This window comes from Orbicella franksi, chromosome 12, assembly GCF_964199315.1.
Source record: "Orbicella franksi chromosome 12, jaOrbFran1.1, whole genome shotgun sequence".
Lineage (NCBI taxonomy): Eukaryota > Metazoa > Cnidaria > Anthozoa > Scleractinia > Merulinidae > Orbicella > Orbicella franksi.
In genome coordinates, this window is record NC_138156.1 from 2,028,897 (window position 1) to 2,054,247 (window position 25,351).

Genomic DNA, 25,351 nt, shown 5'->3' on the forward strand with positions numbered 1-25,351 from the left:
CTCAAGGGAACATAAAAGTACAAAATGTTGTTTAAATCCCTTAAAAGGTTTCATTACCCTTAATAACTTCATTCAAATTGAAAAAACAATAACTTGCTGGTACCAGAAGCCTTGCTGATTTCTTGGATTGTTGTTCACCGTAAACTGAATAAATTATTCAAGGTCGGAACGGGAAAACAAAATAACTCCAACGGACGCTTTAACCGACCTTTTTCAGCGAGTATACTTGCGTACAAAGCCTTCCAGAAAAAAACTTGAAGGATGAACAAGTGGAAATAAGATAAATATGGAAAGTGAAAGCTATCGTTCCGTCACAAGCGGTCTTGACAAGCTCGAATTTTTTACATGTCGCGTCAAATACATGGCATTAGCGAGTATATAGCAATGGCCGTACAAGAACGAGTTAAGTCATTTCAAGCAAACAGCTTAGAGATCCCGTTGTATTGGACTTTGCGGTGTTTTCAAAAAGCACTGGCAAATAATTGTTTGCTCGGTGATCATCGCAGGAGGTGTAAAATCGCTATTACTGAAAAGTGCGCAAGAATTGAGCAGACTCCGGACGCCGCGGAACACAATGAACTCTATGCTATTCCAGTTTATAAAGTCAAAGAATTTAGCGAGGAATGTCGGGAAAAAAGATAACACACAACTGGAAAAGATGACAGAGGAAGATCCAGGTATACTACCCCTTAGAAAACTGATTATTGGCAAACAATTGCCTGAACCCCATACTCTCTTCTCCCCCGAGTGGACTACCTCAACCGGAACCCGTCAGGGGTGGAGAGGAATGGTCGAGTGACCATCTTAGGTCATCATAACTAAACAACATTATGACTCTCTGTTCCATTACCATTTTCTTTGAGAATAACAAATTAGCCTTTTAGATTTAAAGCACGCGTTTCACTGAGTTAATCGCAGTTTCTACTCCCCGTGATCAGTTATCTTTCTAAGTTGCAAAAATCCGGGTTATTTGGGGTTGACCATTACTGGTTTTCGCTGTAATAAACGGCAGAGTGTGGAAATTTTGTTCACTCGCGGCGCTGATTGCTTACAAAAAAGCCACGAGTATGTTCCTTTACCTATATATGGGGTGGTATCGCATACAACTCAGTGTCTCTTGTTATTCTGCGCGCGCAGGTCAGTCGAGAAACGCGAGAAATGAAACAAACTCAACTCGATCTCATAGCAACCAGATGATTTCTGTGAGAAACGATTGTTCTCTAAGATAAGAAACGTTTGGAGCAGCCAATCAGAAGCCTTTTAAAGGCCTGCGGGTGGTCCGACCATCCTTCTTTGTTGCCAAGGAAGAAAAACCGCTTAGTTAATTGTTACTGACAAAAGGCTACAGGGCACAATTATTCAATGTTGATGATAGCTGTTTTCAACGTCTTGTATGGTGATTCACAGGCAGCCCAAAGGTAAGCCATGAGCGTAAATAATAATAATTATAGGATTTATAGAAGGACTTTGGTTGACCTAGTGATTTTAAGGGTTTGTTGGAGAATTCTAACGTACACTAAACAAAATATTAATATTGCCACAATCCAGTCTACAGTTGAGTAGATCAATTTACTGTTTCCTTCGTAAGACACCTTAACATTTAACATAATCATTAACTTAAAGTGTCTGCCAAGCGTTTGGGCTGCCTGTGGTCTATAAGGCACGATAAGCACAGAGTGGCGCCACCCTAGGACCGATTAAGAACTGTGCGGACTGAAAGAGAATGAGTCAAAGGACAAGGCGACATACAATAGCAGAATTTCCTGCAAACTTGATGCCATTCAATATTCTGCCTTGTTCTCAGTTGTATTCAAGCTTGCGTGTATGATACCACATCAGTCAGTTCATAGTTAGTCCCCTCAACTAAGTATGGTCAGTTGAAGGTTTTATCCAGTCACATAATCCGTCATGACATTTGCTGACGCCCCCGTATACTGATATCTAGTTACAAAACTGGACGTCATCTTTTTACAAATAAATAAGCAATCAGAAATGCAGTCTAGAATCAGGTCAACATGATATAATCTTCAGTCAGTCCTTCCTCGTCAATCGAGGTTGTCAGATGCATATACAAAAGTTAAACGCTTCATTAACAGTCAGTTAAAATTATAATTTTGTTTTTCGCAAGATATCACTGAAAATGACCCAAAGTTTTGAAACAGCACTGTGTCGTGTCAACAGAATGCTGAGCCGGTGTTCGCTGCAAAATGTTGTTTCAGTCACTAACACCAAGCGTGTCTGAGTTTCGTGTGAATAACCAGCGAAGCGGGAAGTTTTTAAAGTCGCATTGAAATTACATTTGAGTACAAAGGAAAACAGTTTGATCTTTGCCGACCACATTATACATGTTTATTATATCCTTGGAGTATATCATTCTTATTCATTTAAATTTTCTCTTGAAAATAGTTCGATTCGTGATCAGCTCTGAGCGGAGAAATTTCTCGGCTTTGTCCGTTGTATCCGTATATACGCGGAGAAAAAAATTATTTCATTTTTGTCGCTGAGCCGCAGACCAATTTACGGATTTGGAGGATTTCGCCAGAGTTCGCAATGTCATTATTTGATCCAAAGGCGCTGATTTATTCAAAACAACGATAATTTGCCAGTTACTGAGTCTCCGTATTACAGTAATTGCCAGTCTCTTCTTTATAATGATTTCGAGGATTCTACTTTTTATGTCCGTGAAAGTTGTTGAATGAAGGGAATCTTGTTATCGGCGACGAAGAAGTTGTCGGCCTCCGACAGATGTTCACGGAGAAAACTGTAGGCAGAAGAAAAACAAACACAAAAACCAAATAAATGTAATGAGAACACGGGAAAAATTGCTCACGTTCTGACCAATAGGAATTTCACAAAAATCAAAAAATTTACGGACCTGCTGCACGAGACAATGTATTCTGCTAAGCCTCGCTCTGTGATTGGTCGACCGTTATTGAATATTCATGTTCAACTGAGTTTCGTCCGGAAGGCCAACATGGCTCCCTCGAAAGGTAAAAATCCGTAAAGAACTGCTGTATTTTGGCGGGTTCGAGGATTTTTCTGTGGAAGAATAGGCAGACTAACATTTGCATTGGTTTTTTGCTTTTCAGATGCGGAGGTGCGAAAAAAATTGCTGGAAAACCTCAAGAAAGAGGTAAAGTGAATATTTCTCTTCGCTCGAAAGATTAAAATGTCGAACGATCATGAGTTGATTTTTTTTAATCCCCTTGATTTTTTGCCCATGTACATTTTGATTTGTAGGGTTGCTTTAGTCTTTCAGGAGTTTATTTCATCGAGAAACTGTGTTTTTATGTTTCCTAGACGATAGTAGGCTGAGTTGAAAGTAGTGCAATGCTATAAAATGTTCGTGTCGTTTCCCAGGTCAAACAGCTAATGGAAGAAGCTGTCACTCGCAAGTTTATCCATGCAGACAGCTCAAGTATAACCTCCCTTTGCGGTAAGAATTATTTCCCTTGTTTCTGATACTATTTTGCGCTTAGATTATAATTTTCCGATGATAAGTTAGGTTGCTTTGGAAGTCCTTTTCTGAATGTTATTTTGATTGGGTATATATTGTCAAACATTTCCATCGCTCGCGGTCTAGCTGCGAATGTTCGTGAAAAAACGGGCTTTGATAGCGGAAGCAAATTTTCCCTCCAAGAAAACGAATCGTTCTTCAATCGGAGGCTGTGGTAACGACTCGTATTTGCTGTGTTGGAATCTTGCTCGTTCATATTCAGAATTCAAGCGTGGTGTCTGAAGAATTTCCACGGAGGTGGGAATAGTACATTTAAAGCGCTGCCTAAACCCTGTGCAGTTTATTTTGTACACAAAAAGATCAAAACAAATAAACGAGCCTGGTGTTTTTAAAGGGCTTCCTTGCGGATTAATAGTAAAATACATACTTTAGTGGAAAAACAGTGTTGAAGTTGCATTCCTATGACTAATCCCTTTTTAAGCCAAAATCCCGGATTTTCATCTGAACTATAAGCTGACTGGAGATTCAATATTTTGTCAACCTGTATCGATCGTGAGGAGATTCACGCATCGATTCAACTTTTTCAAGTTAATTTTACTTTATGTCTTCAGTTTGAAATGGAAAAGGAATTCTTTGTTTCCAGATAAAAATACAATTTCCTAATAAAATTATTAGTATCGTGCGATTAATCATGCAGGGTCGATAATTATGCACAATCTTGTCGTTTCTCAATTTGGAAAAATACTTCGCGAATACTGAATGCATTTTTTTTCGAACAGTTTATTGAGGCAGCAGAGATAAGTGACTTGGAAAGAATCAATGACAATTTTTTGCAAGATTTGAGTAGGAAATATAAATGTCTAATAATTTGTATTTTTAGACTACAGTATTTTAAATTATTATAACTTTGTAATTTAAGAAACTTATATTTAGATATTTTGCCATCTTTTGTTGCCCTTTTTGGCATGCACACAAATATTAATTTTATTGCAACCATCATATATTATGTTTATAATGATTCTGAAAAAGTAGAAGTAATATAACTGGCCAGCTATTTAATAGCTGACAAATTATATTACTTCTACTTTTGCTATGATCACGTAACTGCCTTTCCCCTTAAAGTTTTGCTTTTGTTTCTCAGTTGTTTGTTTTTTATTGTGTCCCAATAAACAGTATTTGTACAAGTCTTTTGCATGTCAGACATAGTATAATAATTTTAAAATTAGTTTTATCCAATTTAATTTTGAGTTCTGCAATAATATTATAGTACATTGTTTCCCGGAAAAGAGGAAACTAATACACTCTCTTTGGCTGTGATTTTGAAATCATTATCGTGGCTGAGATGGACGAAGCAGTAGCTCCAAAAAAATTTAAGCAAATGCCATCTACAAAAACACAGAATGGGAACACTGCTAACAACCAAAATAACAATTACTTTCTTTCCTAAATAAATCCACGTAAAATATCTTAATCTCGATCTTGAAGCTTAATTGTTATTTTTTGACAAAAAAGGCTTAAAGCAACCTGAAAATAATTTTTCGACAAATCCAAATAAAAAAACACACCCAACAAGTAACCATAATCAAGATTTTTTAATCATCCTTGCTGTCATCATTGTTTTACAGTATTTCCGTAAACATACAACTTTGTGCAGAGATGTCATCATTGTTGAATACAAATTGTCTTCAAAAATGTTACAAACTTTTGAAACTTAGTAATTGGTGAAATATTTAGCTCTTTAGGTGTATATGTATATAGGCTCTCAAAAATTGAAAAGGGTTAAATGTGAGCCCAAGGCATGGGATTTATTCTTTGTAAAATTTTGAGTAAACCCGTGTAGCACAAAGTCCTAAAAAGACTAGTCTACAGGCAATGCTGTAATGTCCAGAATGTGCACATGTACTAAGCCTGCCATCCTTCTCTTCCCATTCTGTCAAACGGACCAGCTATATTATTTTGCGTGCTAGTATTTATCATGCTTTGCCTTTTTTCAGGGGCGGTAGAGGCTGGAATTGCACATGGCTTGAAGAAAAGAGCTGCTGGTCTTCTTCCTCCTCAGGACACACAGTCTCTTCTGCTGAAACTCGCACGACTATCAGAGCCTGCTGCTGAACTGGTTAAGAAACTCTCAGGAGAAGATGAAAGAAGCAAAGATAGAAGCAGAAACTTGTCACCAGGTAATTATATCTGGGATGGATTTGGGGCGGGGGGGGGGGGGGGTGGGGATTAGGTGGCTAGCCATCCCCCAAAAGGAAACGTCCTTTGGGAGAACAGTTTTTAAGGTGTTAACTATTTTTGTTATTTTTATTTTTTCAGGACCTGTTGAAAGCCCAATACTGAAGATGAAATTTAACTTCTCAGCTTTGAACAGCAGTAATAAAAAGCTTAATGGTTATAACATTACTGGACACTGTGGCAAGTTTCTATGGATCAGAATAGCTCTGTTAGAAAAGCTGCTTAGAAAGATTGTTGAGGATCTTCAAACTAATGCAAGGTTAGTAGAGTTCAACAGTTTAAGTAATGGTATTTCTCTTAAATTCCAGGGACCATACATAATATTTAGCTTTTTGTCAAACTTTCTGCTTGACAAACTGTATATCAGGAAACAAACTTGGCTAGATTTTACTTGCGCTTTCAACAGTGACAATGTCCTGTTCGTGAACATATTTACAACATTGTTTGGAAGCTAATAGCTTATCGTTTTGTTTTTCAATAGTTTTAAAATGTTATCAAAAACCACCAGATCTCATCACAAGAGAGTGCAGCAAGATTAAATCATGCTTACACGTAAAACAAAAGTCACTATCATGTTACCCACATGTTTACAACTGAAGTAAACATGTTCAAGCTTTTGCAAAAATATTAAGCAGCTGGATTATGTTATGGTTGCAAGCGACGAAAAACATGAGTATATTGCATTTGATTTTTCATCATCCTCCTAGATATAAAATGAAACAAATAAACATAAAAAGAAGACTTCAATCTGACAATTATTTTGATTTCAACTCTGCAGACAAGTGAATCATCATTGTACTATCTATTGATTGCCAGCATAACATTCTGTCCTATCTGTACAGTCTCTTGAGTTACAGGCCTAATAAATACTATGGAGACAAATATCTGAAGCTGAATTTATCCATCTGAGATGATCCATTAATCATATGAAAAGGATAGTAATGTAGGCCATAACTCATTGTGGCACCAAAGTTATACGTTAAGGTGAATTATCTGTGTCAGGCTGCAGACATGTTATCGATCTGAGCAGCAGGCTAAAAAAGTGTCTCAGTTGGATAATTTGTCCCTGATATAAATTCAGCCACTGTTTTAGCATACGTGTTCTTTCACATTAGAAATATGTTTGTTGATTTATGGTAATTCATATCTTGAACATGATCTACATGTTGATCAGAGAATGACTGACAAGTAGCCAAAATGTCATTCCCTGTTATTGTTTCCATCATCTGTGCAATGACAGATACAAAGTTGAAAACCATGGCAATGACAAAGTGGTAGGATTACTAAGGTGGGAAAAAAACATGAAATGTACCACCAGGAACTAGAAACACTTATCACAGTGTTTGTTTCATCAGACATGTGTAGTTTTAAAAAACACAAAACCACTGACAGGATACGTGTATACCTGTAGCACACATACTTTGCTACCTCATTGCACTCCTGCACAACCACAGTATGGAACTATAACACATCATATCAGCAAATGTAATTAAGGTATACTGGGCCAATTTATAATGTTGCACAACAGTTTTTGGAACACAATATTATAAAAGAAACTTTACTATGTGATTATTTAATTTTGTCACAGCCAATTTTATGAACCTGAAGCACTCTTAAGTGATCCAGCAGATGGCCGAATATTTATTGAACTTTTAGGTAAGTAGATCTACATCCTTTAGGCTTGGCTCATGTGTTGTAAACCTGCAGATAAATAACATTTTATGACAGTGCTGTATACACCTGTAGTTGTGTGGTTGTTTTGATACACTGACAATATTAGGTACATGTGAGTACAGATACAAGTACCTCGGCTAAAACCATTTGAAACAAAGAAAATCTTCACATTTATTATTAGCCTAAGAAATATGCAAAACTGCATAATTTGCAATTTGCCACGGTCTGTCAAACCAGAACAATGTAAGGCAAATACTAAACAGCCTGTTGTAAAATAAATGCACTGGTGATGAAAACTGAAGGTGTTAGTTAATGCTATCTTTTGACGAATTTACAAGTAGAATCTCAACACACTTTGCCCATGTTAATTCCTGCGTGCGTGCTTTATATTGTTGATAATCCCAACTTGTGCTCTCCAAGAATAGTGGCCCCAAATACAGCTTGACATTTTTATGAAAAAGAGTAGAAATAACACATTCGTGATCAATAATGATTTCTTAAAACATAAGTAAGCGAATATTGAAGTTAATAGCCAACGTTTCGGCGTCATTGTGACACCATTCTCAAGGAAAAGTGAATAAATTAATGCAAAGATTTCATTTCTATACTTTACAGTCTCTACAAATTAGCATAATAACAAAGGGTCACAAGTTCTTCAAGTGAATACTTTTGAGTGAATCGAGTCCGTTTGCACATCGAGAGATGGTTTAAGTTTTCTTTTAAAAAGCATCTCCTTAATTAGGCAATCAAATTTGTTTGAGCATTTTGTACATTTTACACATGAGTGAACATAATTCGAAAGTACCGTTAGTACCTACTTGTCTTTCAGAACAATTTCACATGCTTAATAAATGCTCGAACATATGATTGCCTGATAATTAAGGAGATGCTCTAAACGTGCAAACGGGCTTGATTCACTCAAAAGTATTCACTTGAAGAACTTGTGATCCTTTGTTATTATGCTAATTTGTAGAGACTGTAAAGTATATAGAAATCTAATCTTTGCATTAATTTATTCACTTTGCCTTGAGAATGGTGTCACAATGACGCCGAAACGTAGGCTATTAACTTTAATAACAGATTCATTGGGAAAATACAGAACATTAGCTGTACCAAAATTATCACTATATGCTTGCCACCTTACATATGATTCTTTGTAAACATTGGCAAGTAATTGGGGTTCCATATTTTCACGAGTTTGCAATAGATTTTTACAAAACTTTGCATTATTTACTACATTTGGCATGATGAAGTGATTTGTGGAGTTGTTGTGTTGTTTATATGAAAGATACAAAAAAATTGTCACAAATGTTGTGTGATACCGGTCCATTGAAAGGTAACATTCAAACTTCACTGGGGTGCTATTAACTGCTTATTTTTATGCTGAAAATCTGTTTTCAGTAACTGAACTGGAGTGATGATGTGTGATTGCTATTTTTCTTCTTTATTCCTTTGCTTTTGTTGTACAAGTCCTTTCAATTAAATGTTTTTAATCAAACTCTAGGTAGTTGAGATAATTGCTTTTGAGTTGCATAAGGCCTATTATTTCTGATATTTTGCTGATAGAAAGATTACCAAATGTGGTACTTTCAGTAATTTTTTATCCAACAGAACCTTCCTAAACTGGCAAAAAAAATTGGAGTTTTCCATGTGTGGTTAGACACAGGTATAAATTGGCTGGTAACTGAGATTCAGTGAACCAATCAGAATTTAAGCTAGAAATGTATTATTGAGGTCTAGAACATCAGTAATAAATTGTATTATTTAAAACATTTTTCATTTTTTTATTAGGATGGATGAACCAAAATATGGTATAATGTTTTGTTGTGACCGTCTGAAAGGCATATGAAATAAAGGAATTGATATTTGGAATGAGTTAGTAACAAATTCAATTATTGCAGAGACAGATAACAACATGTATAAAACATGTTTTTGTACCAGTCCTTTGAAACTATTCATGCATTGTTTTGTGCGATAAAAGCATTTGGGGATTGAAGCCTTTAAAATGAATTGTGATAAATAGAACTTTTAATTTGGAGATCAATTTTATAAATTGGAATGAAGATTCTGCAGTAGTTTTATCTTGTATTGTAAGTTGTAATATTTGTATAGTATTAAAGAAAAGTCTTGTTAAAGGTGGAACAAGTGATTTTTACTTTACGAAATACATGGTTTATGCCGTTATGTATAAATTATGCACAGTATGTTATTTAGTAACTCCACCTGTACTACAATTAACATATTGATCAATTTAAAATTCTTTTTAAGGTTACAGTATACCTTCAGATCGGCAATTTTCTTCAAATTTGGATTTTTGGTTCAAACTAATGGTCGAAGAGTAATCTCTAATTTCTGAAAACAAAATTGAAAAACACCTAATATTGGCAGAGAAATGGATGTTTTACGTTATGGCCGGAAGTAAAAGTTCCCTCTTGATTGACAGCCCTATAACGTGTCTGCAATCAACTGAGACTACTTTCGCGGGAATATTACCGATATTGATACCACGAATTGGCTGGCTACTCAGTTAATCAGCATTGTTAATCCAAGCATTTTTCGTGTTAGATGTAATTCTATTAAGTTATAAGTAAACATGGACCACGGAAAAGTCCGTTTACCAGTTCGAAAGAGCGAAGAATGAATAAAAATACATCAATGAGTGAAGAAGCGAAAGTTGGCCTCGCGGATGAAGCTATGGACGTATCAAGCGGGCAAAAAGATCGAGTCAAGAGAAGAGAAAGGTTGTGTAAAATTTGGGAACTCGACAGCGATAACAGCGATGTTTACAGTGACTCTTTTGTTGAGTTCGATACCGATGAATCGTCCAACTCATTGAGATCCATTGTAATATTATCCATGCACATTTGCTCAGCCGCGCTTTCTCTTGTTTGTTCTCGTCGCCCAGCTACTCTAACGTTCGTATCCTTTTTCGTCTTCCCCATTTTGCCAAACCAGCTTCAAGAAAAACCCAGCTGCAGAAAAATTATCTCGCTGCCTTGAGCGCATTGCGAAACGCAAGGTTTTTTTTGCAGATTCACGCGTAAATTTCACCGCGAGTTAATGGTAGTAAATTTTCCAAGCGCTGATTGGCTCAGTGATCTGAGAACCCAGTTGAAGGCATTTGTGGGCGGAGTTTGTTTGCGAAGTAAGATATTTTTCTTAGCACTGTTTTCTCGGATAAATTTTTTCACTTGAAGCAGACACTTTAAAGAGTTACAACTCAAACGGAATTTGTTTGTTTGCCCTCAAATTTGGACAGTAGCTAGATTAACATATAAAAAAGAAAAACGTGTCTGCGAATTGTTTATTTCGAAATATTTTTTCTCCGAGAGCGATTTTTGTACGATCACTTCACATTTTTTTAATCCTATTTCGAAAATGTTCTGTAACTTTTTACTACAATTGAATATGGAAAAACGCAGACACGCTTTTTTAGTGCTTTTTGTCCTGAAACCGAGGGAAAAAATAAATTGGCGAAAAACAAAATTCGCTTTGACTTGTAGCTTCCAAAAGGTGATTAGGACGCTTGCATTTGGTGACCGTGAAAAAATTGGCAATTCATTTTATTTCAAAATTTTTGGTATGGTTTGATAGCCAGCTCTATAAGCTTTAATTTGATATAGGGGCTAAGGTATCTACAGCTTAAACCGGACGCGCTACATCGCTTGGACACGAGACACCCCTGAAGGTATACGGTAACCTTAAGTGCTTCTTTTGAGTTGTGCATAATTTATTTAAACTGTGAATTTCAAACAATGTTTTTGATAAATGTAGACTAAACAAAAGTGGTAACCTGATAAGCTGCTCTCTGACAGATTAATTCACTTGCCTATATGTACATATATTAAAAAATGCTTGGTGATTTATCTCAGGTAATTTTACTAGAAACTGTGTATAATATATTGTTTTTAATTTTGCTCGAGTACTACTTGTATTTTTTGAAATGTTAATTTTCAAGGAGTTTTGCATGCCTTTTATGCATGGTGTATTATGCTAATAAAAGTAAGTTGTGCTTTGTGTACATTAATTTAATTTTAGTCTCTGAGTATCGATGAGTATGTAGGCCAAGTTCAATGGCTTGCTCTACTTATTGTTTGGTTAACCAAATAGCATCTGTCTTATTTATATTTTTCAAATAATTTTTACATTTCTGTTTTATCTAGATGGTCCATGTGCATTGGATTTCTCAAAGATGAAAACTCCTGATAGTTACTGGTCTGATCCAACGGCAGATGAACTTGTTCAAAGACATAGAATACACAGTGGATTGTTTCAGCAGACCCCTGCGACAACAACATCTCAACGGCCACAGCTTGGAGCCACAAAATCTTCTCATGATGAAAACTTAGCTGTGGCACCATTGTTGGCCAGAGAACACATAGAGTCACTGCATCAGAACTCACATGCAGCTCTTCTGTATGGAAAGAACAATGTGTATCTTGAACCAGTAAGTAAATTTATATGCACTTTATATGTAATATTTTTGTCTGCTTTTGACAGTCAATGTGTAACAACGGGTCAACATAGTTTACTGAGCTGCAATATAGCTAATCTGACTGTGTCACAGTGAGGAAAATCAACTTATTGTAAAATGGCTTTTATTTAAAAATAAGACTAAATTCCATCCTTTGCTTAATCCATAACCAAAAATTAAAACAAACCAAATGGAAAAAAAGAATTGAGATGATAGTAAAGTTGTTTACTATTGCTAAAGAAGCCTTCTCTTTTGTGTCCACTCCATGGTGGAAATGGTAGCCTTTGTCTGAAAATGTAGGGTTATATAATGTGTGAATAATTTCACTGAAAAGCTTGCTGTGTACTTGTGTATGTTGGTGTTTGGTGTTTAAAATTAAGAAACAGTGCTGAAGAAAGGAGGAATAAACTGCCTTGTTACTATAAACTGGCCTCTTTCTTGTGGCTGGAACAAAGTTCTGCCAGTCATTTGAGTATCCATGACCAGCCTGATAGAATCATCGGACTCTGATGGCGTTTAAAATTTATTTAGAAAACAGCCCAGAGAAAATACACGCGTTGATTGGTTAAGAATTATGTTTCTATTAAACAATTAGATTATGAGCTCAAGATTTCTATTGCGTGATAGTTATGTGAGGGCACAGCCCAAGTCATCTACCACTCATACATGTAAAAATCAAGAGCAAATAATCTAATTGTTTTAGTATAATTCTACTTGTTGACACTCTGAAAACACAAAGAAGCGGTCCCTAGCACACGCTGCTTCACTAGAGTTCACTATCTATCACAGAATAGATAGGATAGTGAGTAGCATAGCCAATCAGAGAATGGCATTCGTGATAGAATGCATAGATTTATACTACAACTTGATAGAAACACAGAACAAGCACAAGTTGTTGACGTAATGATGGCACGTGCAAAGGCAATATACATTTTGATGATCAAAGTAAACAGTGAAAGTTTGGGAGAACTTGAAAAAGCTGTGGAAACACTCGCCTGTGGCTTGTGTTCCCACAGCATTTCTCATTCTCCCAAACTTCCACTCGTGTTTCTATTACTTGATAGTGGTCAATTTTTTGTATCCATGGGAAGTTTTTTAAGTGTACATTGAAATTCCTTTCCACAGCATGATGAGGACCCTATTGCAGGATACCTATCACTGCATAAGAGCAATGAAAGTATGCTCCTCAAGTGGACACCCAACAAGTTGATGAGTGGCTCATGTGAACAAGAAAAAAGCCAATTTTGGGATTATGCTCTCACAGTCAACTTACATGACGTTGTCTATATTCACTGTCATCAGCATGGTAAACTCTTAAAATTGATAACATTATATTTATAATTTTATCAGACACAAGCTACTGCTAGTGCTTGAATTGCATGTCTCAATTTCAACTGATGATGCAATATTACTATGATTATTGGTTGAGTAAGTTGCGACGAAGGTTTGGTCACCAGGTTTTAACATGAAAATCATGTTGTCATCACAAGCAACTGGCTTCATTACCAGTGGCAACTTGTCAGCCTTTGATGTCATTGGCAGCAAAGTGTGCAAAAATGTAGGTGACGTGATAGGCGAGGCACAGCTGTTGATATTGTTACCAATGGAAATGAGGTAAGTTGCGCGTGATAACACGGTAATTTTAAGGCTAAAACTTTGTGGCCAAACTTCCGTCATGCCATTCTCAACTGATAATCGTAGTATAATTATAACCTCAGGTAATCAGAAAATGGTTGACTAGTATTGCTAAATATGCATAGAATGAACACTGTATTTAAAGAAATTTTGTGCTTGACTGTTGGCAGTATAACAAGCATGATATCCATGTATAGTGTATAATTTAAGGGGGGATGGTGAAAGGTTGTAGGAAGGGAAGCAGGACAAGAGTGGGAGTAGTGGTACATGTTACTATTCACAAGTTTGAGTGGCTTTGGTGTGTTATTTGTTCACTAAATTTTGTTGTGACTTTCAGGTTTATATGGAGTGGTTATTCTGATTGGACAAGATGGAGTTCAGCGTCCACCAATCCGCTTCCCAACAACAGGGTCTTTATTGTCATTCTTAAACTGCCTTGAGAATGGTCTCCACCCTCATGGTGAATTGGACCCTCCTTTGTTTAACCCGCGTTCTAAAGGGCTTGCCCTGCCACGCCTCAAGAGACCAGCTTCCGGTGATAACTTACCCCTGATGCCATTTTCAAAAGGGGATAATGCAAATCAAGACTATGTGTTTAGATTGGTTTCTGGAACAAAGCCAGAGGATGTGGGTATGTGTGTTTGGACGTTTAGTAAAATTGTTTTGTTTCAATAGCTCTGACTGTCATTAACAAAAGACATTCTATGCTGCTTGTATAGTAAATCTGTTTTAAGTGTCTAGTACAGGTACATTTCTTGGAATAAATTTGCAATAACCATTTGCTACAACAGGTCATGAGGGTACTGTGATTAGAATTTATTACATGTATATGGCTAGCTCTTGCACTGTGATAGGCTACCCGAGCAAGCAAGAGGGCACTATCTTGCGCGCTGGGAATTACTCGCTGTGTCCCACACTTTTGCTGGTCTTCTGACCAGTCTCTGACATGGTTTTTTTTATCTGTTTTGTTCTATTGATGTAACATTGTTCTTTTGTTTTGTATTCCAAGTATCCAAGGAAATGGATCGGTGGTCTTCTCAAAAGTCTTTCAAGAGGCAGGGTGGGTTGCCATGGAGACGACAGGACTTAAGTTCACGTCTACAATCCAGCTTCAAACGAAATCAGAAACAATCTTCACCTCACACAATGTGAGTTCTGTAACAGTTCTGTTGACAGATGAATCCTCTTCAAGTTGATCCGGCAAACCTCTTTATATCCATCATCATAGGTTGTCACGTTTTCTTCACAGTTCTTCTGTTTGTCACACCATATCCTTTGTTACCCTGTAATGTACATGTACGGTAATGAAGTTGTTCACGAGAAGTGTTTGTTTCCACGGGAGTGAAATACTAGAATGAAGTCTGCACATTGACATAATTCATTTAATATCGTTCTCTAAGTTACTGTTGTTGTTGGATTTTTCAGGGAGTGCCTGAGTAGTGCATGTGAAACCATGAGAAGACAAATTACTCTACGAGCCTTTAATGGATGTATGTAAACAATGAGATTTATTCTTTACGAGAATCGTTAATTGCTGAGCTAACTTTTTTGGTCACACAATGATTAAACCCTTTGTTAGGATTAATGAGTTCATTTGTTTATTGGGCAGCTAATTTATCTGCTGTTAATGATTCGAAGTAGTACCCCCTTCCAGTAAGCACCCTCTTTCTTCACTCAGTTAGAGCTACGTGGCAGTCACCCTTCTTGTAGGCTTTTTGCATTGGGCGGGGGAAGAATAAATTTACGGAGGGTCTTTTGCCCCTCGTTTACCCTACTCTAAGCAGATTGCGACAATTTGATCTAAAATGATGATTCCATGATCAGAATTTGAAGTATTTGTGTGTTTACAGAGAGTACACTTTGTTACTAGGGCTGTCATACGTGCGTCACCTTAAGACAGTGAGAACACACTTGTTATGGCTAGTTCATCACAGCAAAATCAGTTCAGAAGAGAACGGACTCGATTATACACAGGGCCTCACAGAGGAAGTGTGGAGAAACATGTACAACAAAGGACAGGTAGGTTAGAAAACAGCAATCAAGCTTTTTGTTAGCTAACCCTCGTGACTACTTGGGAAGTTGTCGTTGTTTTTTTTAGCTCTATACACTGTATAAATGTATCTGTAATTATCTCGTACCATAATTCAACTCTTAACTAACTGATTGGTTTCCAGATTAAAGATGAAGATACTGTGAAGAAGTATGTTTACTTTGGAGGAATAGAACACTCCATAAGAAGAGAGGTACGGTCTACCAGACTTCTGCCTGTAACGGATTATTGTTCATTGGTTAATAATGTGCGTAAGAAATGTTGATTGAATTTCTACCTTGTGTTTAGGTGTGGCCATATTTACTTGGACACTACAAGTTTGGAAGTACACCGCGAGATCGACAAGCTACCGACAAAGCTGCCAATGAGGAGTTTCACTCTATCATGGAAGAGTGGAAAGACGTGGAGAGCGTCATCCGACAACAGGAGAAGGACCGTGAAATGGACGGTATTTCAATGGACAGCACTGGAAGTAGGGATGAGGTTTATGAACAGTTAGAAATGATCAGTAACGGGCTGGAAAAATCCGAAAATTTACACCATCAGAGAGTCAGTATTGAGGAACCTGAGATTGAAGGACTCGATGACGATGGAAAGGCTAGACTCATGAATGGACAGCTTATTATTCCCAACAAAAATGGCGACGAGGCCGAGAGTGGGTGTTGTAGTGATTGCGGGGAGGAAAACGGCAAGTGGATTACAATGGCAAGAACTTGCCAGCGGTGTAGTAAGAGATTTAATTCTTCTGTGGAACTGAATGGAAATGGGACAGGTGACTTGCCAAACGGGCACGATTCCACACACACCGAGGAGAGTAGTGAACAGGAATCACAACGGACAGGTCACGAGAGAGACGACACTGAGGTACCAGTCCTTTGTAAACAGTGCAGCCAGGGAAGCACTGGGTCTAGAGCCTCGTGCCAGTACTCGGTGAGTTCCACGGTAGAGTCTGAGTGTTATGTCAATGAAGTAGGCTCGGTTACTACTTCATATTTTCCAGAAACATCTCCATCGCCTTAGTCGAATTTGAATGAGCAACGTAAAATTTCTGGCTTGGTTTATCAAGTAAAATATAGCATTAAGTTGATCAAAGTAATCATGGCGGGGGTCACTGACTTAACTGTTCAAGTGCTTTCAGCTCTACAGCCTTCAGTGCATGGTGGAAGGTCTAATGGTTAACTTTACTATTCATTTTATTTTAGGAATTTACAGGTCTAAAACTATAACTATGAGTATAGTCCTCGGATTTTTTTTTCATCTGATTATTTCCAAATTGAACAACATGTATTTCTTTTAAACATACAATCGCTTGTGTCATAAAAAAAAAAATGATTATCAATTTATGCTCGTCCAATTAATCGTTGAATAAGTGTATATGTTTTTTTTTGTAGACTGAACTCCTTGACGACTTCGATTTAAATCTTCATCGAATCGAGAAAGACGTGCTAAGATGTGATCGTAACTATCCATACTTCACACACGAGAACCTCAATAAACTACGAAACGTCATTAGCAGGTAATGAGGAGGTCAGCTTCACAATGAAAGTGCTCTCATATTATCGTGTTGCTTCGTGCTTTATCTCGCGATTAGGCGTTCTTTCGCGAAAAAAAGAACGTCTGATCGTTGATTAAATATAGTTTGATTATGCTGTTTTTGTTCTGACAGTTACGTGTGGAAGACGCTGGATGTGGGTTATGTTCAGGGCATGTGTGACCTTGTGGCTCCTCTGCTTGTTATCTTTGATAGTGGTAAGTTATTTAACAGTGGAATATGCTGAGATGAAGTAACGACAAATAATGCGGATATGTATAACTTAAGTGTGACGTGTAATTGAGGTAAACAAGTTCCCCTTTTATTTCCGCAAACCTTCGTGAAAACATGTTGAAATTTCAAGATGTGTTAACATGTGGAAATTTGTAGCTAATTCTCGCAGACAAGGTTCCACCCACAAAGACGCCTGTTCGAGTTTATGAGCGTTTTTCCATTTTCTTTGCAGAGGCGGTAACCTACAGCTGTTTCGTGGATCTCATGCAAAGAATGAACAACAACTTCCCGCATGGCGGAGCAATGGACACGCACTTTGCAAACATGCGATCATTAATTCAAGTACGTTTAATTGTGGTTACAGTATAACGAAGGGCTAAAAGACCGGCAGAATGTGTTCACCGGTGATAACGGGGGTTCGTTACGTGTTACAGTTAATTACTTTAGCGGGGATGAAGAATATCGTTCGGTATACCCCCCGGGGGACTTCCACTCCCAGATTAGGTTCCTTAAGGAGTTTAATTGAAATTTTCCGACGAGTATCCCCGACCTTTTCATATGGGAGTCCCCTCTTACCCCGCCGGGGGTATGCCGTGGACAACGATATAAAGGATTTCGTTATCTCAGGTTCCACTATATTTCAACTCTTGACTTCTGTTCAATGAGGCAGAATGGAGTACAGTTTAGGGTTTATGCTTTGAAGTACCTGGCGGGGGTGACATCGGTTAGTCAAAGTTTGGTCTACGTGTATTTAAACATTGTTCTGTTTGATCCCTCACAGATTCTTGACCCAGAAATGTTTGAGCATCTTCAGCAGAATGGTGACCTGACGCATTTTTACTTCTGCTACAGATGGTTTCTGCTTGACTTCAAGAGAGGTACGTGTTGATTGATTCACCGCACCTAACTCTAAAGCCGACTGTATTGTGTAAAAAAAGAAATACTGAAAGCTTACTGGGTCAGAATGACTGGAGTTGCCATTCATTTTGTATGATTTCATGATTGGCAGCAAGCAGTAATTCGGTTTATTTCTCAGGATTAATAGATGAATCGAACTAGTGGACACGTCATGTTAATTTTGCCATATCGCCTGCGTTTTTGAGCATTTAGAAGGTGACGTGCCTATAGGTATTTTCTTGATAAATGAAAAAAAGGTAAACCAGTTTAACGAGCATTATTTGAGGACACTGAGCAAACAAGCAAAGAAACTAACAAAACAAACAGGCAAGCAAATTCACAAACAAATGTTCACTCACAAATGTCATGACAAGAGCAGCTTTGTTAGCGTTTGTTACCGATATCGTAATTGTTCATACGTTGTTTCTGTTGAATGCTTGTCTTTGCAGAGCTTCTCTATGACGACGTGTTTGTGGTATGGGAGTCTATCTGGGCAGCGAGGCACTGTACTTCGGAACACTTCGTACTGTTTATCGCTCTCGCACTGCTTCAGTTTTACAGGTAAAACATATGTTGTTTTGACGTTCATTAATTCTTGGTTTTCAGGTGACGCTATTGCCGCCATCAGTATTGGATGACATCCAATAAAATCGCTAACTGGCTTCCAGTGTTTGTGCCATCCAACGTGGCCACCTGGACTTTGTCATTTGAATCTCTCGGGATTGGTTGCAATTCACCTATTGATTGAATTAGGAAGAAAGTGTTTTTCTGGTGCCTGTAGTCTCCGCGAACTCCACGTGATGGTTTTCCCTTTGCCTCTTTATCTATATACTTTGATAGCATATTCCTCTTGTCTTTCAGAGATATCATTTTGGATAACAAGATGGATTTCACCGACATCATCAAGTTTTTCAATGGTAAGATCAGAGATATAAACATCTGTGTTACTTCTTTTACCATAACACTGATCAGGCTGATTGGAATCTAATGTCTCCTTGATGGAGAAGTGTAAAGATGATAATGAATGTTATGAGAAGAAAGACGCTGATCAGAGAGATTTAAGGAAATTGTTTTGAAATATCAAATTGACTGGACAGAATGAGAAGAATTTTCATGGTGGGTTCATACATGATCAGATTCTCTAGACTAGCACTATAAGAAATGTATAGAGCTCAATAGGGAGACTTCTTACCTTGATTATACTTTATAACTTTGTTTTGAATTTCAGAAATGGCGGAGCGTCATAATGCGAAGGCGGCGCTAAAGGTGGCGCGAGGCCTGGTGGCGAAAGTCCAAGAACTTATCAAGAACCAGTAAAATACTGCATAAATTAACCGCCAGTAAATTAATTATCAGGGCCTCAGCTATAATATGTCGCCTTGATTACTCCAAGTAATTATTTAACAAGCTTAGAGCTCTAAGTTATTGAGAATTTCCCTAGAGGAAGGACGACTTCTAACTAGGACAAAACTATGGCAGAAAATATACAAGATAACTATTCATCCCTGTACATAGAAACAAACAAAAAAAGGAAAAAGCATAAAGTATTGAGTTATGTGAATATATTATTTGTGAGTTAAGGGCTAACCTGTGGATAGCTCACTTCATACTGTATTGGTTGAAGTATTTGAAACGTTTAAGTGTGAAGTGGGAGCTGCTGTTATCATGTCAGTGTAACGAGGAAAACAATTCTTTAAACTGCTCTAAAGTTTTATCCTATAGCACCATGGAGAAACCCGTGTCAAGTTTAATATTTAAGCCACAAAAGGGTAAATATTTCTCATATTTTTTTGTGGGTGTGGCTTTCGGTGACCAGCTCTAAAAGAAATTTGTAGTATACTTTACTTAGCACTAATAGGCTTCATGCATCGAAAGCCCAAGTATCTGACTCTTATTTAAGCTGAGGCTTTTTACTTGATTCCTTTCACATTTGTCATTCACTCCTGGAGAACCAGGTCAATAACTTGGCTAAAATAGCATTTTCTAACTGGTTTGAACCTACCTCACGACAATATAGCCTGCGCGCCAATTATTTTGCGCGGAAAGGTGACGAACGTCTCCGCGTTTGCGCGTGAAGTAGTTAAAATACTGGTACCGGAAGCCACAACACTTTAAATGCAAACAGATTATTTGTTGTGAACTAAATCACACTTGATAAATTAATCCTTCAATGCTTGTTCCTTGCTAGATGGGGACGAGCTGGTACTCGTGAATGAGGAACTCTAGTTAGATTGGAGAGAAGAGAGACGAGAGAAGAGAGAAGAGAGAACAGTACTTGTTAAACTGAATTATATTAATGAAACTTAATGACTTAGGTTTTGCGCGGATGCGAACGTGTGACTGAGGTGAAAAAATAGGTGCCACTAATTTGAACAATTATTAACAATTATCAATTATAACCCTTTGATTTTGTTTATGATTAGAAATTTCTTAACTGACTCGATCTGATTGCGTTTATATGATTAAAACGTTCGTAGCTGAATGGAGCTGAATGGACCTTTGTTTAACGAGCTAAAACTAGCTAGACTAGTTAATTTTTACGACGGTGAGCGACGATATGTGCTTACTACCAAATCAATAGATTTCTTTATTTATTAAGAGATACTTATAGATACTTAGATACTACTGAACTGTTCAGATTGTTTTTGTAATGGTAAACGTCCTGTATTCCCAAAAACGACAAACCAAAACTGTTGGCAGTCTGGCTTTTTTCTGTACAGCAGCGCAGTTATGACCTCCACGCTGACAGTCCAAGTTTTTTTCTTAAATTCATGTACACTTTTATAGCACGTTCTTCATGTTTAGTTTTTCTTATCTCTGAGTTAAATTTGTTTGTTTTTCTTTTAAAAACCAAATAGGGAGCGATTTACACGCGTGTCATTTAGGTATTGGTCAGTTATTGGTCACATGACTGCGTTCTGTTCATGGTTGAGTAGAGCTGAACGTGCAAACGAGAATGATGTAAATTAAATATCAATAAAAACAGTCAAACGTTGCTAACGGGTGGGTAATGAAGACTTACATACAATCCGTTTACACCAGTTGTACTTAATATATACAGACTTGTGTTTCGTGATACGAGATTAAAAGGAGAAGAGCAAACTCACCCTACGGTCACCATTCCTTTCAACTCTTCCTCGTTCCTATTATCATACATTAGCTGCGCATGACCTTTTTGTTTTTAAAAACGCAGGAAGAATTTGCACTCGTCCTTTATTGGAAGGATCCTCTGTGACCGGAACAACAACGAAGCCTCATTAGTGCTGGGCGAGGTGTAAGATTCATTCAAGAGAGGAAAAATATTTAAAGCACGACAGCCGCGCATTCCGGGCGCTTTGAAGAAGCGCGAAGCAAGAGCGACTGGTAACGAGGGTCGTGCGAAGTTCAAGGGAACATTTTCGCCTTCCCGATCTCCTTTGCGCGGCACTAATCTATATTGATTTACAGAAGCAACGAACGGAAACACGGTTTTAAGCTAATCCTTTTTTTCTCGTGTTTGACAATCAACGGGATCTTGGACCCTGCATGATCTAGGATTATCAAATAATTGGCTTTGAAGTTTTTTATTTGTTGTGTCTGTGGTTCCCCGTGTTCTCCTCATGAAGTACATCGCCTGGGCACTGTATGGGATGATTACCACCTTCAAATGATTGAAAGGCGCCTCCCTAGCCTGAAATGTCAGTCATCTCCCACCCCAAGCTGACTGACATTTCAGGCTGAGACTTTCCCCCTCAGTCAACAAACAAAACAGACCCACTGACATCAATGTTCCCACAACCTCTCTTCAGCTTCAGTAATTCAGAAGGGGTTCCTGGTGTTATATAATATTAAGTGTGACAATGAACTGTTCAGAGAAAAAAAACAACCAACCAAACCCACATATTTGCAACCCACAAAACTAGACAGAGTGATTCTGGACAAAAAAAAGAAAAATGACTGGTAATTTGTTTTATCCTCGGAAACAGTGACCAGCTCATAAGTACTTAGTAACCAAATGTTAATGAGTTCCCTGTCAGAATCAAAGACGTGCAGTTTTCAAGTCAGTTTTCCTAGAAAAAGACTCCTTGCATCCTGATAAACCAAATCCGTGAACGATCCGTGAATTCTCAGGCAACCTGTCTTGCGAAAAACTTGCAGACGAGGGTTGATAAGAGCCGATAAGCGTGGCGGTTTGTGTAGTACAGGAGGGAAAGGGTGAGGGGGTTGGCTTGTTTTGAGACTGATATGTCTAAAGATAAATATTTCATTTGGGAAGTTTGAAATAAAGAAGCTGGCTATGGAAAGCAAGTGAATTTACTATACTGCTTTTTAGCTCATGTTGTTACTGTACAATTTTAATAAAATAACACATAAGTTCACAGAATAATAACAAAGTTATTGTAAATCGATCCAGTGTCCAAATAAATAGTCAGCAACCGTTCTTTACTGGGGAGCATGTTCATGTGTAGAGTCAGTAAATCCAAATTAGCTTTGAAATAAAGTATTATTTCGTACCAGTTTCAGCTCGACTAAAATTTCCTGTTATTTTCAAGAACTCATGCATACCAATTATAGAGTTTACAAAGTAGCTACAAAATGATTGTCCAAAGAACGTTAATAAGCGTTTTACAAAGTTCCTTTCAGTGTACATTAAGTCAACTGAATGCAAAGCAGTTTTTAACTGCTACTACCCACTAAACATTATCCTTTGTTAGCTAATATTAACTTATGTGTCAACGCTCTTTTGACTTAGGGAATTCTTCAAGCAAAAATATATGCTGTTCACCGACTAAGATCATGGTTGACTGAGTCGTTTTCACGGCTCATTCCTCAAATTTTATACAACGATATGACTTGCTTATATTACGACTGCCTTATTTTAGTACCGGCACACATACGGCTGTACAAGTGCTGAAGTCCTTGACGATAATTTGCACTGAAAATAAAGCAGATGCGAGGATTTATGGGAGAATTTGCGAAAGCCATTAGTGAAGCACTAAATCTGAAGGCAGTGAATCCACAAGACGATGTGGTGATATGCGATGCAAAGACGAACAGAGTCCCACTGATAGTGATCGATAACCAGCAAATTGCAAATCCGATTACTATAGCAATGGCCATCCTTAACACATTTCTTTCTCTTCGCTCGCGTTGTTGTCCAACTTTGACCTGTGACTTTTCACCTGGAATCTTCTGTGACTTGAGCTTAAGATAGATGATAATGTAGAGAATGGTTATCAACACCAATGGGATAAAAACGAATACAAGCGAAAATGCCACAAAGTACTGGTTCTTGAAAGACGCTCCAAAGACTTCACTCCACAGTGGTCTGTTCACCCTCCTGTCTGGGTATTTAACCAGCTTGAAGGCCAGGGTGTAGAACAACTGGATAGCTATAGCAACGATCCAAGAGGCGATGATTAGGGAGAGGCACACCTTTGAACTGTTTACTCGATAACTAAGGGGAAATACCACTGCTACGAATCGGTCCACTGCTATCGGAACTAGGCTCTGTATAGAAACAGTAGGGGAGATACCTTGTAGGAATGAAAGCAGTTTGCATGTGGCTTGGCCAAGTGAGCCACTGATCAGCCAGGAGTCCACGAACAATCCTGTTAGAATCCATGGAAAGCCGAACATTGGAAACAACATGTCAGACATGGCCAGGTTTACGATTAGAAAGTCGGTGCCATTTATTTCTAACCGCAAAAGCGGCCGAAAACGGCAAAAGCGGCCGTTTTTCTAAAGTCGCGCAGATTAAATTAAGACAGCTGCTCAAATGTTATTGCAAAACTGATCTAGATATTGATTTAGTTTTTTTCTACATTTAAGGTTAGAAACATGTTCAGCGTGAAAAATTCCGTGCCGCAGTCTCAGTTCGCGTGTCGTTTATAAATTCACATGTGCTGGCTGTAATGCCTGCTACATTGGTGAGACCACTCGCTACATTTCTAAACGTACCCGCGAACACCTTCTGTCGGACAAGGCTTCGCGTGTTTACAAGCACTTGCAGGCATGAGGACCTGTTGTGACGCATGTTCTGAAGTATTGCTTTTCTCAAAAGATAAATTCTATTCTCATGCAAAACTATGTGTTTCCAGCTGCCCACAGGTTGGAAAACTAAACAATATAAGATTAAACGGAGTATGTTTCTTTGTTCGCGCAAAACTTTGCAAATTCGGAAGTCAGTCAAGTGTTGTTTTCTGATACAAGAATACAATAAGGTAGATTAAAGCTCAGTTTGACAAAACTCAGGTGTCTGTCAAAAAGCTCTCGTTTAGATTGAATTGAACAAATGAGAGAATTCTGATTAGAAAGAATGGATACAAATTAGAAATTTTTGAAGGATTTAGGACTAGCCTTGCAGAGAGGAAAGATTGTAAGTAATGAGGTTCTTGAAGCTGATTCTAATTCAGGTTTGGTTGAATTCAAGTGTCAGCGTACGCCAGTCCTTAATTGACTAGTTCGTAAATAACTGAAGGAATTATTAATTTCTGGTCCCACAGCTGAGAAATAATTAGTTTCCTAACAAATGAGTGCAGTGATGAGAATAGCCGGCACATCTACCTTACAATCATAATTAATTTTGCCTGCAGATACCCATTTCTTCTTGTGTCTCGTTATAATTTTTAAGTTCAACCGCTCCTTTCCTTTCTGCATTCGATTGCTTTTTGGGATATATTTCCTTTTTCTTTGGCTACCTCGATCAATAACCAAAAAATTACATCATATAGTAAAATTTCTAAACAACTGAAATTCGGAAATTCCCAAATGTATCCCAAGCTATTTCAAAATGCTTCTACAAAATCGAACAAATCGGTACGTAATCTCACATAGAAGTGAGGAGAGCGTTGATTGAAAAACAATGGCATTTATTATTCTCTTGTTGTCCTTGTTTTCGCAAACCACGGTAATCGTTACAGAGCTCTTGACGTCGCAGGGAACATCGCTGTACTCCGAGCTAAAGCTTTCAGTCTGGCTCAAATAAAACACTTAAAAACCACACAGAAAAATAAATCTCAAACCTAACTTTCCATAACGGCTAATTTTGTTATTCTACTATATATTTTACCGCCTCCTTACGACCAGTTCGACTCAAGAAAGCCATAAGTTTTCTTTCCAGTTCGGCTGGATATAGACGATAAAAAAACCCCGTGCTTGCCCTAGTTAGGCAGCGCAGTTAAT

The 25,351-nt window shown here is 37.8% G+C and overlaps 2 protein-coding genes across 3 annotated transcripts; one reads left to right on the forward strand and one right to left on the reverse strand.

The window, feature by feature from the left end:
* The first annotated feature begins 270 nt into the window (after positions 1 to 270).
* On the forward strand, positions 271 to 19,727 carry LOC145462533 (small G protein signaling modulator 2-like). Of its 2 annotated transcripts, none has more exons than XM_081446067.1 (21): positions 271 to 677; positions 3,090 to 3,133; positions 3,361 to 3,436; positions 5,452 to 5,634; positions 5,774 to 5,951; positions 7,281 to 7,348; positions 11,530 to 11,813; positions 12,966 to 13,146; positions 13,813 to 14,106; positions 14,485 to 14,623; positions 14,901 to 14,965; positions 15,346 to 15,494; positions 15,650 to 15,718; positions 15,814 to 16,455; positions 16,917 to 17,041; positions 17,192 to 17,274; positions 17,523 to 17,632; positions 18,072 to 18,168; positions 18,637 to 18,748; positions 19,049 to 19,104; positions 19,416 to 19,727. In XM_081446067.1, the coding sequence occupies exons 1-21, from the start codon at positions 575 to 577 to the stop codon at positions 19,502 to 19,504; spliced, it is 3,147 nt and encodes a 1,048-aa protein (XP_081302193.1). In that variant the 5' UTR covers positions 271 to 574; the 3' UTR covers positions 19,505 to 19,727. The 2 variants fall into 2 exon arrangements, with proteins under 2 accessions (XP_081302193.1, XP_081302194.1); XM_081446068.1 differs by lacking the exon at positions 271 to 677 and adding an exon at positions 2,593 to 2,990.
* A 3,193-nt stretch (positions 19,728 to 22,920) lies between these two features.
* Positions 22,921 to 24,219, reverse strand: LOC145462534 (neuropeptide Y receptor type 1-like). The gene has a single exon (XM_081446069.1). It carries the CDS (start codon positions 23,825 to 23,827, stop codon positions 23,030 to 23,032), a length of 798 nt encoding a protein of 265 aa, XP_081302195.1. The 5' UTR covers positions 23,828 to 24,219; the 3' UTR covers positions 22,921 to 23,029.
* Between the last annotated feature and the right edge of the window lie 1,132 nt (positions 24,220 to 25,351).